Source organism: Typopeltis vanoorti, chromosome 8 (assembly GCF_054136105.1).
Source record: "Typopeltis vanoorti isolate ZY-2024b chromosome 8, IOZ_Tvanoo_1.0, whole genome shotgun sequence".
Taxonomy (NCBI): Eukaryota; Metazoa; Arthropoda; class Arachnida; order Uropygi; family Thelyphonidae; genus Typopeltis; species Typopeltis vanoorti.
The window spans coordinates 33,324,750-33,339,961 of record NC_143556.1 but is presented as its reverse complement, the minus strand read 5'-3'; the positions used below and the strand labels follow the sequence as shown (position 1 = coordinate 33,339,961).

Sequence of the window (15,212 nt, the reverse complement as noted above, 5' to 3'; positions counted from 1 at the left end):
CTGATGAGTTTGTCAAAATGATTTTGTCTCTTCCTAATTAGCAGCAATAAGAAACATATATCAATATATCAATTCTTTAGAATTTTCGAGGTCACCCCCACGTGTTAAAGAAAGACATAAGTTATTAGTGGTGTTCAGTGCTAGATATGATGCACGCGGATGGAGAGAGCATTTTCCTGTTAGTTCTTTCTGCGCCCGAGAGGATTAAAATGAAAATATGAAAGACCGAAAGTCTAATTGATGTACGGCCTAGTATAGTGAATTAAGCCTTTCTCCCCAAGCTCCCGCAGTAATGGTTCGGCACACCGTGATTCGGAGCACCGTGCATAACACTGGCAAGCGAGGAAACGAGAAAAAAGTGCACTATGGAAGGGTTGGCAGCGAACTACGAGGATTAAATGGCCCTTGCTGCATTAAATGGCGCTTCCTCCACGCCACCGGATTCACTCAATTACTGCACTAAAGAGAAATTGCTGCTGGAATTCGTTACGGAGGCATACTTGCAGGATCTCCATCTTTGAGACCCCTCTCTACCTTCCGCAGCTTTCCCCTTATGGTAGAGAGAGAGAGGTAAGTTAGCAACAGCTGCATCCAGAAGTTTTACTTTCAAGTAAAGCTAAATGCGAATAATAGTGTGCTATAGCGTCTAACTGTCGGGCCTCCATCCACAACCGACTTGGACAGTTTAGGCTTTCTTTCTGCGTTTATTCGCTCGGTATAATGGGTGCATTTCTTTCTTAAGTGAAAACACCCCCAAAAAAGAATGAATCGTTATTCCTTTACCGCCGTAGATTTTTCCGTTTATCCACTAAGTATATGGTGGCCCTACTTACCTGATAACAATTGACTACATTTACTAGACTCGGTCCAATGGGCAAATAAAAATTCTTGGTTTTTTTTTGTACCGATATGAGTGATAATTTCAACACTTTTAAAAGGAAGAAAACGCTTTTCTATGTTTATGTTAGAGATACGTTCTGTCATGTGTAAACGAATATATATATTTTTTTATTTATTTATATCGTAGGCGGAAAAGGCGAAACTTCAGTAAACAAGCCACAGAGATTCTCAATGAATACTTTTATTCCCATCTTTCCAATCCTTATCCCAGCGAAGAAGCAAAGGAAGAATTAGCAAGGAAATGTGGCATAACGGTGTCTCAGGTAAGATATGACAAATAGTAAAATAAAATTACTTATATATTTATAAGATTATGAAGTCCTGAAGGCTTATTGTTTGGTAAATCTTGCTGTATTCAGTGAAATCAGAAGAAAATGTATTATGTGTACCCATGTTTTTACATCGATAAATATTATTAATCTTATAATGTATTGGTGAGATCCACTTTTATTTATTATCCTAAGTATGCAGTACATGATTTAGCTTTAAATTGTTTGGGTTTGTATCTTTATCAAATAAATTGTCAATTTCGTTTTTTAGGTATCAAATTGGTTCGGTAACAAAAGGATAAGGTACAAAAAGAATATTGGCAAAGCTCAGGAAGAAGCCAATCTTTACGCTGCCAAAAAAGCAGGTAGATATATATTTTTTTATTTATTTTGTATGAGGGTTTTACGTAGAGCAAAATAATAGTAGTAAGGGCGAATATATTGCACGACGCGTAATGTACTAAGCATGTGCCATAACCGCTTGGAATCTGTCTTCTCTGCATGACAGCAGTGTATTGCGCGCTTTCACTAATAACCTATGTACAAGCGCTTTAACAGTAATCTGTATTGCTAACCCTCTCTCTCTCTCTCTCTCTCTCTCTCTCTCTCTCTGTAGATGGCACTTGCAGCCGGTTATGAAATAGTTGCATTGTCTTAGGCCCATTATTCCACCTCTAATGCTATACACTCTCATCGATTTCCAATCTTTGCGTCTTCATCCCCTTAACATCGATTGTAATATTTCTCTCCCCCCCCCCATCCTTTTCCCCATAGCATTCTGATGTCAGTATTCTCACTCTTCGTCCCTATGCCTCGATTGACAAATCGGGATGATAATCTCTGTCAGGGCATCCCCCAAGCACGAGTCAGGGCCGCCGTGAATAGTATCAGACTTTTTTTTTTTCTCTTCCACATTTTGACCCCTGTATGTAAATGGTATTTGTAAAATAGCTACTTCTCAGTGTGTGTGACAGGCTGCACACGTCTTTCTACTGACGGATTTAATATCCATCATACTGCCAATAGAAGCGCGCTCGGCCGAATTCAGGGCAAAGATGTGTAATATGTAGTAGTGTATAATAGAAGTTACTACCACATTTATGTTCGTTTATTGATTTGTTTTTACATTTAAAAAGTGATATTTTGCTCTTTAAAAAAATTGTAAATATTGGAAGCTTCCTTAGTAGTGGTTGCTTAGTTTAAAATAACCCATTTCAATACACACATATCGGAAACTTTTATTTTTTTTTCCACTATCATTATAATCCGACTGTCTCTCCCTTTTTTTCCGTTTTCCCCCAGATCAAGGCCATTACTCTTGGGTTTTCAAAGCCGGAAATGCGGACGGTATGATATGTCTATTTTTTTTGTTTGTTTGTTTGTTTGTTCTATTTACGTGGACTACTTTGTGCAAAGCTTTCTTGTGTATGTTTTCGATGCATAAAATAAATGTGATGCGAATGTTTGAATGGATACAAATAACACTTATGCATTAAATCAGAAATAACGCACTCGGGAAAAAATAAATAAATAAATAAATTCTTCCAGCAAAAGGAAGGATTTTACACATCGAAATTCATTTCGGCCATGAATAGTCGATAATACGAGTGGCTTATTTCTAATTTAGTGTTGATCACATCTGGTAACCACGCACCAAAAGTTTTACTGCACTGCCAAGTCAGCCACACATGTTTTAACGTACTGTTAATGCCTGAGCAGGTGGTAGTGTTCATGCTATCCACACATTACCTAGATGCTTGCATTTATCATGGTGTGGGAGTAAAAATCTTGTGGGTTCTCTTCTCCAAACAGCGACACTCCCTTCCCCCCCCTCGTTTTTTTTCTTCCGTCACCTGCTCCAGTAGGTTCCGCACCTAATAATGCAGCAGATGTTTTTGTGATTCTCTTTCGGCACACTTATTTATTATTTTTTTTTTTTTTTACCCTTCCTGTCGCCGCCGCAGCTGCCCAACTTTACGGCTGCTGTCACTGTTTCCAGTATTCCAAACAACGCAGTGATGACTCCTCTTTCATCGACGACGTTCCTGCCGACATTTACCATGCAAGAAGCCGGGTCCCGCCGCCGTTATTCCTGCCATCCTTTCCCTTATCACTCGCTGCCACGGCCATTAGGAAATTTGCTCCGGTAAAATATGCAATATTTGGCCGTCGCCTCAGGCCGCTATTGGTGTCGGGGGACGGGCTATTGTTTGCCCTACCAGCAGACGGGCGGTGAAGATAACGAGGCTACATTCTACTCTAATCTCGTGGCCGATGTGCGCGCTGAAAAGGATCCCTTTATCACGCCGGACCAGAGGCACGAGCCCGGAGGAAGGTGGCACCTGAATCACGGTCGTCGCTGGCGCGCGGTGACCGGGCCTTCTACTCCGGCAATTGATTAAAGCACAATATCTGATGGCTGCTGGGCTACTGTTGATTCTCGGGAGTAATGGCTTCACAACAACGAAAGGAGGGCTGGGTGGGAGGGAAAGACAACGTCACACTTGAAGCAACTCAGAAAGACTATAACACTACAGCTGAACACGATAGCAGTTTTTTTTTTTTTTTTTTTTTTTTCCTACAGTGTTGAATATTTGCAGTGGGAAACATTATTAGAATTTTTTTCAGTCATTTTCTAACAGTTTGCTTTAGCGTAAGTATGTTTGTCAGAAAGAGGGAAAAAATTTCTTCGTATTTTCCATCTCCTGAACAGCAATTCAGACATAGGCACTTGTCTGGCACTCCCTGCAGCGTTGATCTATCGATTCTTCTCTGAATAATACTTTGGAAATGGTCTTCTCAGCGATATCACTGCGATCCAAGTCAGTGCGTGACTTTGCCCATAACAGGTGACATCAATAGTTGGTTTATTTCTGTACGGACCTTGTTAGGAATGCAAGTCGCAGGCTTATAGCACCACGCTACGTAGAGGTACACGATGGAACATTTTTATGGACAGACGCACAAAGTGTATTTTGGTTGCCACGCTACAAACTATGGTGGATCATGTTTAGGAGACAATCGAAATTTCAGGTCGAATCCGCAGTATGTTTGTTGCATTTTAACTTTGCGAATCTCTGCCCAGCACCTACTCCCTAACAGTATTCTATCATCAGTCAAAGCAGAAATGTTATGATTGCTTAATTGGAGAGTATTGAATCCTCTAACTCTGCACGACTCTCTTTAAAGAGAAGATTTCGTCTTTGTATAACATAAAATGGCGATACTTGAAGCTGAATGAGCCTGAAGATTTAATTCCATCATATGAGCAGCGTATAACTCAATACTCTCTGTAATGGAAGAAGTTGGTGTTTTCATTACATAGCTTCTTTCTTTTCACCAAAATTCCAGGGTAGAGGAGGAAGGACTAACCTCGGAAAAAGATAATGGATCTTTTCTGAAGAAGTGTTGAAATTGGCAAAACTAGGAATTACGATAGAAAAAGAATTGCTGTTCACCATGTTAAAGATCTGCTATTTGTCCTGCTATTTTTATGCAATGTCTTGTAAACATTGCATGAAATTGCCTTGAAATCCTCTAACCACAACACTTAGTAATTATTCGTTTTATTTTTTGTATCCACAACTGTTTGTTCGCTTTTGAGTTATTTCCATTTGCTACCATTTTGTTCGACATTTGCAAAAAGAGGTTTCAGCGAGAGATATCTCAACATATCAAATCGCTGTTAATTGTAGCAGTTCATAAGTCTTTATGCTCTGGTTTGCTGTATCAAAATATGACAAATTTGCAGCATCACTAGCATAGGAGTTTCAAGAGTTAGTGATTTTATTGTTCGCTTTCCGAATGGAAACGAGAAGGCCTCGTTTAAGTTGAATTTCATTGTGAATAGTAAGAGCTTTCTTCTGTGTAGAAAGCGAAGAAGTTTACACCCTCGTTAGAAACTTAAATCGGATCATAAAAATATATAAATAAATGTACATATAAATGCTACTCAAATCAGTGGTCTCCAGTAGCGTTTATATGTATATTTATTTACAGATCTTAATGTACGTGCTCACAGTGAGCGAGATTTCTAAGAACCGGGATCAGTTGTTGTTCTTTGTGAATTACCAATAAACAACAACAAAGACTTCTAACCTATAACTTGTATTTCAACTTCAAAAATTCGTTTGAGCGTTAAAATGTATTATAAGCGCACAAGGAAACGTGTGAATTACGACCGATATGCATATTATAAATTGTTTTAAATTATTGTTGAAATATATAGAACTGGTAGATCTCGTGGTAAAGGCTGCTATAACTTTAGTCAAATAGGATACACTTTCCGAATCTGCAATGACTCAAAGGCAAAGAAATGTTTACAATAAAAGTTTTTTTATAGTTTATTTCTGTAGCATTCAAAATTTACTTTAGCTGTGCTATTGTTTCCATGTGCGTGCTGTAATGGTCCAGTAAGATTCGAAATGGCGCATCAGGTTAGCGAAAGTTTAAATCACGCCTTAAGGAAACGAAATCCATTCCTCGACAGTATTGTTTTTCTTTCAGATATCATGACTCTTATAGAAATAATTTGCTATTTAAGAGTTCGAATAAGCGCATAATGCTTCCAGATCTCTTATTAGAAATCCAAGTTTCTTGGCGCAAACATGTGCTTGGGCATTTAAATGGATCTTATGAAACTTTTTTGTTTCAATTAGACGGTTCATTTTTGACGTTTCTTCACTTATTGTCTACTGCATTTTCCGGTTTGGTTCCGTTACCTGTTTCGTACAGTTGATTAGAAGCCTTCGAAGTACTTCTTCATTCAGAAGTTCTGTACTGTTGTCAATCCTATTATTGGTTCTACTCGAGTACTTTTAATCACTATGCATTCTTTTATTTGGGATGTCATGTTTTTATTCGATTCTAGTAATGTGTTCTTAAGTGTTTTGAGGCTATCCGAAGAAATCTGCAGCGACACACGAATGTAATCGTTGTTCGACCTTCATTAAACAGACTAACCAACCTTATCACATACACACACCATTAACTCATAATTCATAATAGCGTGAATTATCTTCGCCCCATTCTTAATGACAGTTACACACGTTCTGTGTATTTTATAGGCATTTGTATTCAATCGTGTGTCTTTCCATAATTACACACAATCCAAAAATGATGCACTCTTTTTAACTGAGTGGTGATGATGGCTTCCATGCCACAATATTCTTAATAGTTGGATTTTAATTCGCTGAAGACTGTGTTTGGTCAAGGACTTAACTCGCACATCGTACTCTGATTTTAATTTTTCCAAGTTTGTTATGTACTCGATTCCAATTTACTAGACGAATAACACGGAACCTTTTTATGTAAATAAAAAGCGTGTTGTCATGGAACACTGAAGAGTATATTCTGCTTTAAAAAAAAAAAAAAGAGCAATTAACTCCCCAAAAGGAAAACTTCATCCATAGCTCACTACAATGAGGACTCAGTTTTTTTAATTCTCTACACACGCGTGGCGAATTTTCAATTTATCTAAGAAATGAAGGAAATTAGCTCCAAAACAGAACTGACGTATATTGTGGATTGAACCAACAACTCTTATAAACGAGATTGAAGATGTGAAGTAAATGTGTGATAGTTATGTTTTTAATCGATGCATTTATAAGAAAGTTCTACTTACCTCACTATTAGAAGTTAAGCTAAGTAGTTGTCGTCAGTAAATTTCTCTGTAAAAGTCATCTACGGTTTGAGAAACTTAAATTGCATAACACTACCAGCACGGGACCTCCTTTGCTCTTTATGCACTTTTTCCATCCATTTTGGTGCAAAATACCTTACTCATGCCATCAATTTTTCCTTCAGCATGACCACTAATAGTCTGTGGACAGTTGTTGGACATACTGCTATTTTGCCGTTATTGGAAGTACTGGGCTCATTCCTAAGGTTTTTATTGGATTGAGATCGCAACTTTGTGCTGGCCAGTCAATTTTGCATCGTCATTTTCCTCAATTTATGCTACAGTAGCACTTTCAGTATGTCGTGTTTAAAAAAAAAAACATTCTGTTTTGTTAAACTTCGTGTAGCATTACATACAAGAAGTGTTGAATTTATGTCGATATTCATTTTTCCAGGCGCTACAACCAAAGGTTTCGACTCTATACCAGGAGAAATAACTCTAGACCAGGGGTCTTCAACGCATGGCCTGCCGGCCATTTTGAAAAAATAACTACTTAACATTAAAACACGATTAAATAAAAAATAATTTCAATTAAGCCCGCGGGCCACTAAGCTATGCTGCGGTACTTAGAATTGTAGATGCTTCCCACATTCACAAGGAACGCTGTGCATTTGATACTTTACATAAAATCCTATAAAAATAAATATTAAATAGACATGCTTCTTCAGCCATCTACCAGCGCAAAGCGGTACTAACGTCGCAGGTAGATGGCTGAAGCAGTATTTCGTTCGAGTGCGCTGTCTTGTGCCTTCCAGATACATCTCGAAGGTTCTCAATACTTCGTTATTTTCATATAAATACAAGAGGAATCTCATCCACAGTCAGTCAGTCGTGAACAATGTGATATTCGTGTTTAAGCGCACGCAGGTTCATCGCGTCAGTCATAGCCTATTGTGTTTTATATTGTCAGACTTTTTTCATTAGTGTGTGAGACATATTCAGTGGATAATAACCGTTACACGGACATTTTTGATAATGTTTTGGGTTCACTTTCCATCACTATGGCATCTACGAGTAAAAGGCGTAAAGCAAGTGATTCTTGTCCGGTTTTTAATGAAAAGTGGACCAATTTGTACTTTTTTGTGCCGATCGATGATAAGCCAGTGTGTTTAATTTGTCGTGAGTCAATGTCAGTATCAAAAGAATACAATATAAAACGACACTATGAGACAAAGCATGCGTCCAATTTCGATCACCTTCAAGGGCGGCTTTGTGTGGACAAAGTGAACCGTCTCCAAAATGATTTAAAATGCCAGAAGGGTACGTTTAAAAGGTAGAAGGAAGAGAATCAAAGTAAGTTATTGAAAAAAATTGCTAAAAAATCACTAAATAAGCCTTCTTGGACGGGGAGTTTGTGAAAGAGTGTCTCATCGCTGCTGGGGATATTCTGTGCCCAAATAATAAGGAAGTGTTTAAAAAACCGAGTTTGTCTGGGGTAACTGTAGCACGACGTGTCGAAGAACTTGCCAATGACATTGAAGGAACTTTAAAAAAAAACGGTCGTCCGAATTTACGTCATATTCACTTGCTTTAGATGAGAGCACAGATGTGAAGGATACAGTACAACTGGCTATCTTTGTCCGTGGCATTGATCAACAATTCAGTGTGACAGAAGAACTGCTAGCGCTCGTAGCTATGAAGGGAACGACGAAAGGCACTGATATTCTTGAAGCCGCCAAGAAAACGCTCCAGCGTTTCGACCTCAGCTTAACCAACCTTGAGGGTGTGGTAAATGATGGTGCCCCTGCTATGATGGGAAAGAACGAAGGGTTTGTTGCGCTGCTACGGAAAGAACCGGAACTAGAAGGAAAAGATTTCGTCCGCGAAAACTATTGGATTTTAGAATGTCATGAAAGTTATTGCGACTGTCGTCAACATTATTAGGACAAGAGGATCGAATCATCGTCAATTCCGAGAGTTTTTGACCCAATAGTGCGAAGCGGATCACGGCGATGTGGTTTATTATAGTGATGTGTGTTGGTTGAGCAGAGGGAAGGTGCTTAAAAGAGTCTTTGACTTAAGGAGCGAAATACAGTAGTTCATGCAAACCCAAGGTGAAACCGATTGCTGAATTCAACGATCCGAACTGGATGACAGACGTTGTCTTTTGTGACCGAATCTCGTTGTATATGAATGACCTAAATACGCCGCTACAATCCAAAGATCAACTGTTACACACTCTGTTTGATGACATTAAAGCTTTTGTGGCCAAGCTCAAACTTTGGGAAGCACAACTCGCAAAAAAAGACAACTCATTTTCAGCTTCTCGGTGAGTTCAACTGTTCGTCTCTTGATGAATACGCTACAAAATTAGCTATGTTGCGAAGTGAGTTCGAAGAGAGATTTAGTGATTTTCGTAACCAACAGTCTTCTTTAGATTTATTTTCAATGCATTCAGTGTCAGTGCTGCCGAAATGCCAGGCTCAGTACAAATGGAGCTGCTTGAACTCCAAAACAACTCTTCTTTGAGATATTAATTAACAAAAATTATTCAATGTGTCCTTGCTTACATTTTACCAAGACTACATTTCGACGCATTCCCTAATCTTCGCCGGCATGCTTTGAAGATGTGCTGTTTGTTAGGAAGCACATACTTATGTGAGCATTTCTTCTCCAGAATGAAGCATGTGAAGTCCAAGACATAGAACTCAGATTACGGACCAACATCTTGACTCTGCCGCTATGCGCAGAGTCAAGGAAAAGCATTGCCAAGTTTCCCATTAACATTGTAAAAAATGAATGTTTTCTTCATTAAATTATCTTTTTTCAAGTATTTATTGTATTTTCTTATCATGAACCGGACTCCTACCTACGCTCTTAAAGCTAGGTTTGTTTATTTTTATAGGATTTTATGTAAAGTATCAAATGCACAGCATTCCTTGTGAATCTGGAAAGCATCTTACAATTCTAAATACCGCAGTATAGCTTAGTGACCCGCTGGCTTCATTGAAATTTTTAATGCGGCCCGCGCTGTCTGAAAGGTTGAAGACCCCTGCTCTAAACCATTACACTTCATCCAACAGATTTTACTGTTTGGATGATACAGTTCAAACTGTTGGGGGTGAGTGCATCATATATCTTCCACACCCACAAATCTTTCGAGGGGGAGCGCGAAGAATAGTAAGACGTAAGGTGATGCTAGTTGTATCAAACGGGAATGGAAATTAAGCGGGTGGTGGAGATAACGAACGTTTGAGGTGCTGTTTGATGAATCCACATTTATTCGTTTTGCCAGAAACTGATCGTATAAATCAAGTCTTCATTTTGAAACCCAATCCGATATCCCCTTACAGTGTACTACTGGATATGGACTTCTGAAATCGCTGTAGGAAACAGACTTGTCAACCTTTGCCTATCTCAATAATAATGCTGACTGAAGTATCAACTACACGGACGGTTGATGCTTCCGAAATACAGACATTATCTCGAAGATGACGGCTTTTGAAGATATTGCAACTGTCCATTCGTGTTAGCTTGAGAATCACAGTGGCGAAATCCCTCATCTTTCCTAGCCATCCCATCAATCCAATTAAGACTTTCTGGGTGACATTAAAATGTAATAAATGGGAAACAGTTCATTGAGCAACCTAATGGCATTTCAAATTTCCCAGAATACATTTGGAAATGCAAGAAAAATCTGCTTCACTGAATTTGACTGATTCAGAATGAGTAGGTAGCTTTGCAGACACGCAGCGAGTTGAAAATCCTACCGTGGTTTGGATATTTGGAAATCTTTAGGTGGGAAATATTTTTCGTTGTTGTCATCTCGGAAATGACTACCCTGGAGGCCAGAAGCGGCTCAAAACTCTCTTATTTAGTGCTGGATCTGAGCTCTCTGTTCCTTCACGTGCTAATCCCTTATAGTTCTTCCATCTTTTGCGTTTGAAGTTTGAAGAAAAAAAAAATGAAAGAGTAATCCTTCGTTGGTCTATAAGGATAGACCAGCTGTTGGCTAAGTAGACAGTGACTCTACTCTTCAACAGACTGTGGATATGAATCTACTTATGTCATGGATGTTCGGCAATGTGTTTAAGTAGTAGTAGACGATTTTCATCGCCCGGTGTGACAGTTCTACTTACAGAGGACTGACGTGTCTTGAAAGAGTACCATGTTTGGTCTGTGGAGCAAATTTCTAGATTATGTTCGATTTCAATGTACATTAAAAAAATATAAATGCAAGTTGATTTATAGATTATTTTTCGCGCTATTCTTAAAGCAGCTTATGCTTTATTTTGTATATAATTTATGAAACATACGGGTATATTTGTATACGAAAGCGTGTGTTGAATTCAGTCTCTTTACCTATGGAAGAAGCGAAAAGATTATGGTGATCTCTCACTGTGTGTCCTCTTCTGTATGATGCCTAAATGCCACAGTTTTCTTGTTCATTTGAGAAATACACTATTGCATTGAATTCCTGCGATTGATCTTAACGAAAACAACTTCGATAATGAATCCTAGGAATAACTTTTCTCCATGTCATATTTTTTTAAATATTGTTGGTATTTGATCGTAGATATACTGATACCTCCGCTACATAAAAGAATATTTTTGTTACGATTCCAGATAAGAATCCGTTATGTTTTCTATACGAGTAACACAATAATTGTCTAGATGTGTAGCAATTTGAATAGAAATTGCAAATTGTTTAAAAAAAAAATAAAATAAAAAAACGGCGAAAGGAACAAAATGAAAGCTATGTCTCCTCTGGATCCAGTGGGTGGTGCTCCACCTCTCAGAATCGTTCCGTCCCTTCCCCTGTCACTACAGAATATACATGGGTGATTAATTGCTTCCGATTAACCCTAATCGTTCGGATTTCGCAAGCATTGAGCCAACAAGTGAACTGGGGAAAATCTAAATGGTGCCTTGCGTGCTTTTCAACTAGTGGTTCGGAGATTTCTCCTCCTCCTTCCCCCCCCCCCTCCATCCATCGCTTTCACCCAACGTTTCTCTACGAAGGGGATCCACGAGTAGAGTATTTTATTATTCTCACGATGTTGAAATAGTGATTTCTTGGCACGATGACTTAGTGTTTTGGTGCCAGTGACGTCACGCAATAGATATCACGTGATGTGACAACTACGTTTGATAGCAAAGAAATCCAGTATAAGTTTATATATAGCTGTAGTAACAGGCTGAAGCGATCATAATAGATTTTTGGCGATTCCCGACGTTTTCAATTCAAAGAACGTTAATCACATGAGATGGACATGTATTCTCACCCCCCCCCCTTCCCAATTCCTTCCCTATTATTTTTCTGCACCTGCGACTGTTTCCTTAAAGCATAATTGCCAGTTGTGTTACTGGGAGAATACGTGCGAGTGGTATTAGCGTTTGGGCTTTGAGTGACAACTGAGGAAATACTACAGCAGCTCGTTTGCTTCAGCTCTGGTCAGGAATGCTGTTGTCCGGCAACTATGACATTGTAACAGCGGAGGTCAAGCACCACTATGAGAGAAGAATGTCCCAGTAGCTGTTCGGGGATGTAGCGCTGACCAGGAATTTGCTATTAGCATCGTTCCTTGCTAGGGAAACTGTGAACAAAACAGGAAGAACAAAGAGAGTTTCACATTCCTCGCGGGGTTGTGTATGTCGCCGGACAGTTTCCGTGGTCTTAAATTTTTTAGCTGGCTCTTTCCTTGTGTGTGTGATGGAGTGGATCACATCTGCTTCTTTCTACACATCGAATACTACCAGAAAGCACAAAAAAAAAAAAAAAAAAAAAAAGACCGTATCAGCGGCTAATTTCTAATATCTTCATGCACTCTTTTGAAAAGCAATTGCATGTCAATCCACTTTGTTTTTCCCTCCTCTCCCTTCTTGTTAGCGAAAAAAGCAATCTTTAAGAAAACGTGGTCATTAGATGCCATTTTATATATTTATTACAACTTTATCCATGCAGTCTAGTAGTATCGTATACTGGCAGATGTGATGTTTGATTTGCGTGCGAACATAGAAATATGTATTCAACTTAGGGATCGCCGATGAATGATTCCAGATGATAAAGACATATCGAGACGTCCCAATCAATGCAAGCGACTTTCAGCAGTTCTTGAGTGTTTTACTAGAAACGTCCCAAACATAAGATCAAGATACGACTTCCTATCTTGAAACAACATGAACTATCATCATTGTTGGGTGTTTCATATGGAAGCTTCCAGGCCATGGTCGTAGAAATTAGGTTTGCGTAGCACCTGCACTCCTTTCACGTTGAGGAGCTGAAATAGAAGGAAATGTGCTTTGATTTCTACTTCGCAAAATCTCATGTCGAAGGCTAGGCGCTTTTGCCAGTGGATAAAAGCCGATGGAGATATTCTAGAGGTCTTAAAAAGTGACTAATTATTCTTGAAATTCTCGAGTTTGCTTTCGAAAAGAGATTTGGAAAAGAATATACGAACTTTAATATACTTTCATATATTCTAGATCTTTCTGTCGAATTTTATATAATGAAAATTCAGTAGGAGGTGAATAATACTGAATTGTTCTCCCTGTTCAAGAGGAAAACAACACCAACCAGACAGTTTATAGAATGAGTAATGCTTGAAATTTGGACATTTGATCCGCCAAATTATTAATTCGTGGCAAAAATTACAAGAATGATACTTCGAGTTTAATTAAATTATTGGATTTAACGGTGCATTGTCTTTCCCATAGCTTTCGGGGAGGCGGGGGACAAAAAAGCGTCGACGAATTCGCTTAAAATATATGTCAGCTGACACTTAAAATGTATGTCAGCTGTCAAGTGCTTTTTTTTTTTTTTTTTAGTGTTTGACAAAAGCTTCATAAAACAATTGCAGGGTGAAAAAGTCCATCCAATATGTGTCAGTCAGGTGACAACTTGCTGCACGACAATCACTTAACCGTCATCTAGTATTCGATTATTTTATATAAATAAACATGTTAACACCACGTCCAGCATGATTATGTAGAATGGCCATTCCTTGTTAAGCTCAATTTAATGTTGTTGTTGTTGTCATCTGCAATATCAGACGATCCACTGAAATGTGTTGTTGCATAAGTAGTTTTCCCTTCCTTTGTTTCTTCCCAAATCATTTACAGTGAGGGAAAAACAAAAAAAAAAAAATTGAAGCTTCCAAAAGCCTTCTTTTTCTTGTTTACTCAGTGCCTGGGTAGATTCTTAATAAATTAGCTGGTCCCTTGTGAAAGGGATTCATCCACTTTTGCTCTTAAAAATAACTGAATTTACCTGTGAATACTTCAAAAGCCCTGATAACAAAGTAGCTTGCTTGAAATATTGCGCGTATATGCTGACATACACATGTTGCTTTAAGTAATTACTCGATATCAGATGATCCAAAAATCGATATCCTCTCTCTCTGCTAAAATTTACGATCAAATAAATTTATATTCATTTCTTTTCTTTTTAGAAGTAATTATAGTTTGAGCAATTATAGTGATGGGTAATCAAAAGGCCCAATTATTTATGAATTCCGATGTGAAACGTTAGAAATTTTTGCGTAAAGATTGGTTATATCTTTTTGTTTCGAATAAGTTAATTATTATTCAAGAAGGAAATTCAAAGTTTTTTGGTTATTGCTATGATCCATGTGGGATTTTAATCATTTTTTTCTTTCCTTTCCTTAATTAAAATATATTTCCCCAAGAAACACTTCAGTTCTTTGAAGTGTAATTCAGCAGATCTGTACGATATGCATTACATCATTGAAAGATAGTCAAATGATCCTGTTGGTGAACATTGAAATCTGTATCAGCTACACGTGAATTAAAAAAAAGAATTATAAATAGATATATTTATAGAAATATACAACTGCAGCGCATCTGGACGAAATGTATTCGCTTTCTGTATAACTGGGTTAAAAGAAAAGTGTATATATATGGTCGTCGGTTCGAAGAACAGCTCTTGAGCATCTTCAAACAAATATCTCTCTATGATTCTTTCTGCTGTGGAGTGGATCCGTGACGAAAAGGATAACGCTTCCTTTATTTAATGTTATGTATCCACAGCCTTGCGTGAAGCACTAAACTTGGATTGAAAAACATCTTTTCAGTCTTATGTTCACTTCTGCATTCGTTCTAATCTCAGTCTCATGGAAAGATCCACGGCAATTCTTTTGTGGATTTAGTGATTGATAAATGCTCTGTAACATCGGAAGGTTTCCTATATCGAATAACTATATTAGTGCACACTTGAGAGGTACAGACAGCACAAGTGCTCATTGCTTAGTATACATGTGACGCGATAAAATGCATCCTGAAAAATATTTGCAACCCATGGATTTATAGCACGTCTCATTCACACGGATGTGCTTTTTTGCAGGGTGAAGAATGATTTTATTACCTATTTAGAACTGCACAACATAAGGAAGGCAACATATTCA

The 15,212-nt window shown here is 38.2% G+C and overlaps 1 protein-coding gene across 4 annotated transcripts in view; it reads left to right on the top strand.

Annotated features, from left to right (window-relative positions):
- The window catches only part of LOC150103913 (homeobox protein extradenticle-like), a 366,269-nt gene that overhangs the window by 334,866 nt on the left and 16,191 nt on the right, over positions 1-15,212 (top strand). For 3 of the 4 annotated variants that reach the window (XM_090396591.1, XM_090396594.1, XM_090396595.1), the window contains 3 exons: positions 1,028-1,163; positions 1,441-1,534; positions 2,472-2,516. In XM_090396591.1, the coding sequence (XP_090252717.1) occupies positions 1,028-1,163; positions 1,441-1,534; positions 2,472-2,516 (275 nt within the window). The remainder of the gene's footprint in view (positions 1-1,027; positions 1,164-1,440; positions 1,535-2,471; positions 2,517-15,212) is intronic. The other variant, XM_090396592.1, reaches the window with a different exon arrangement.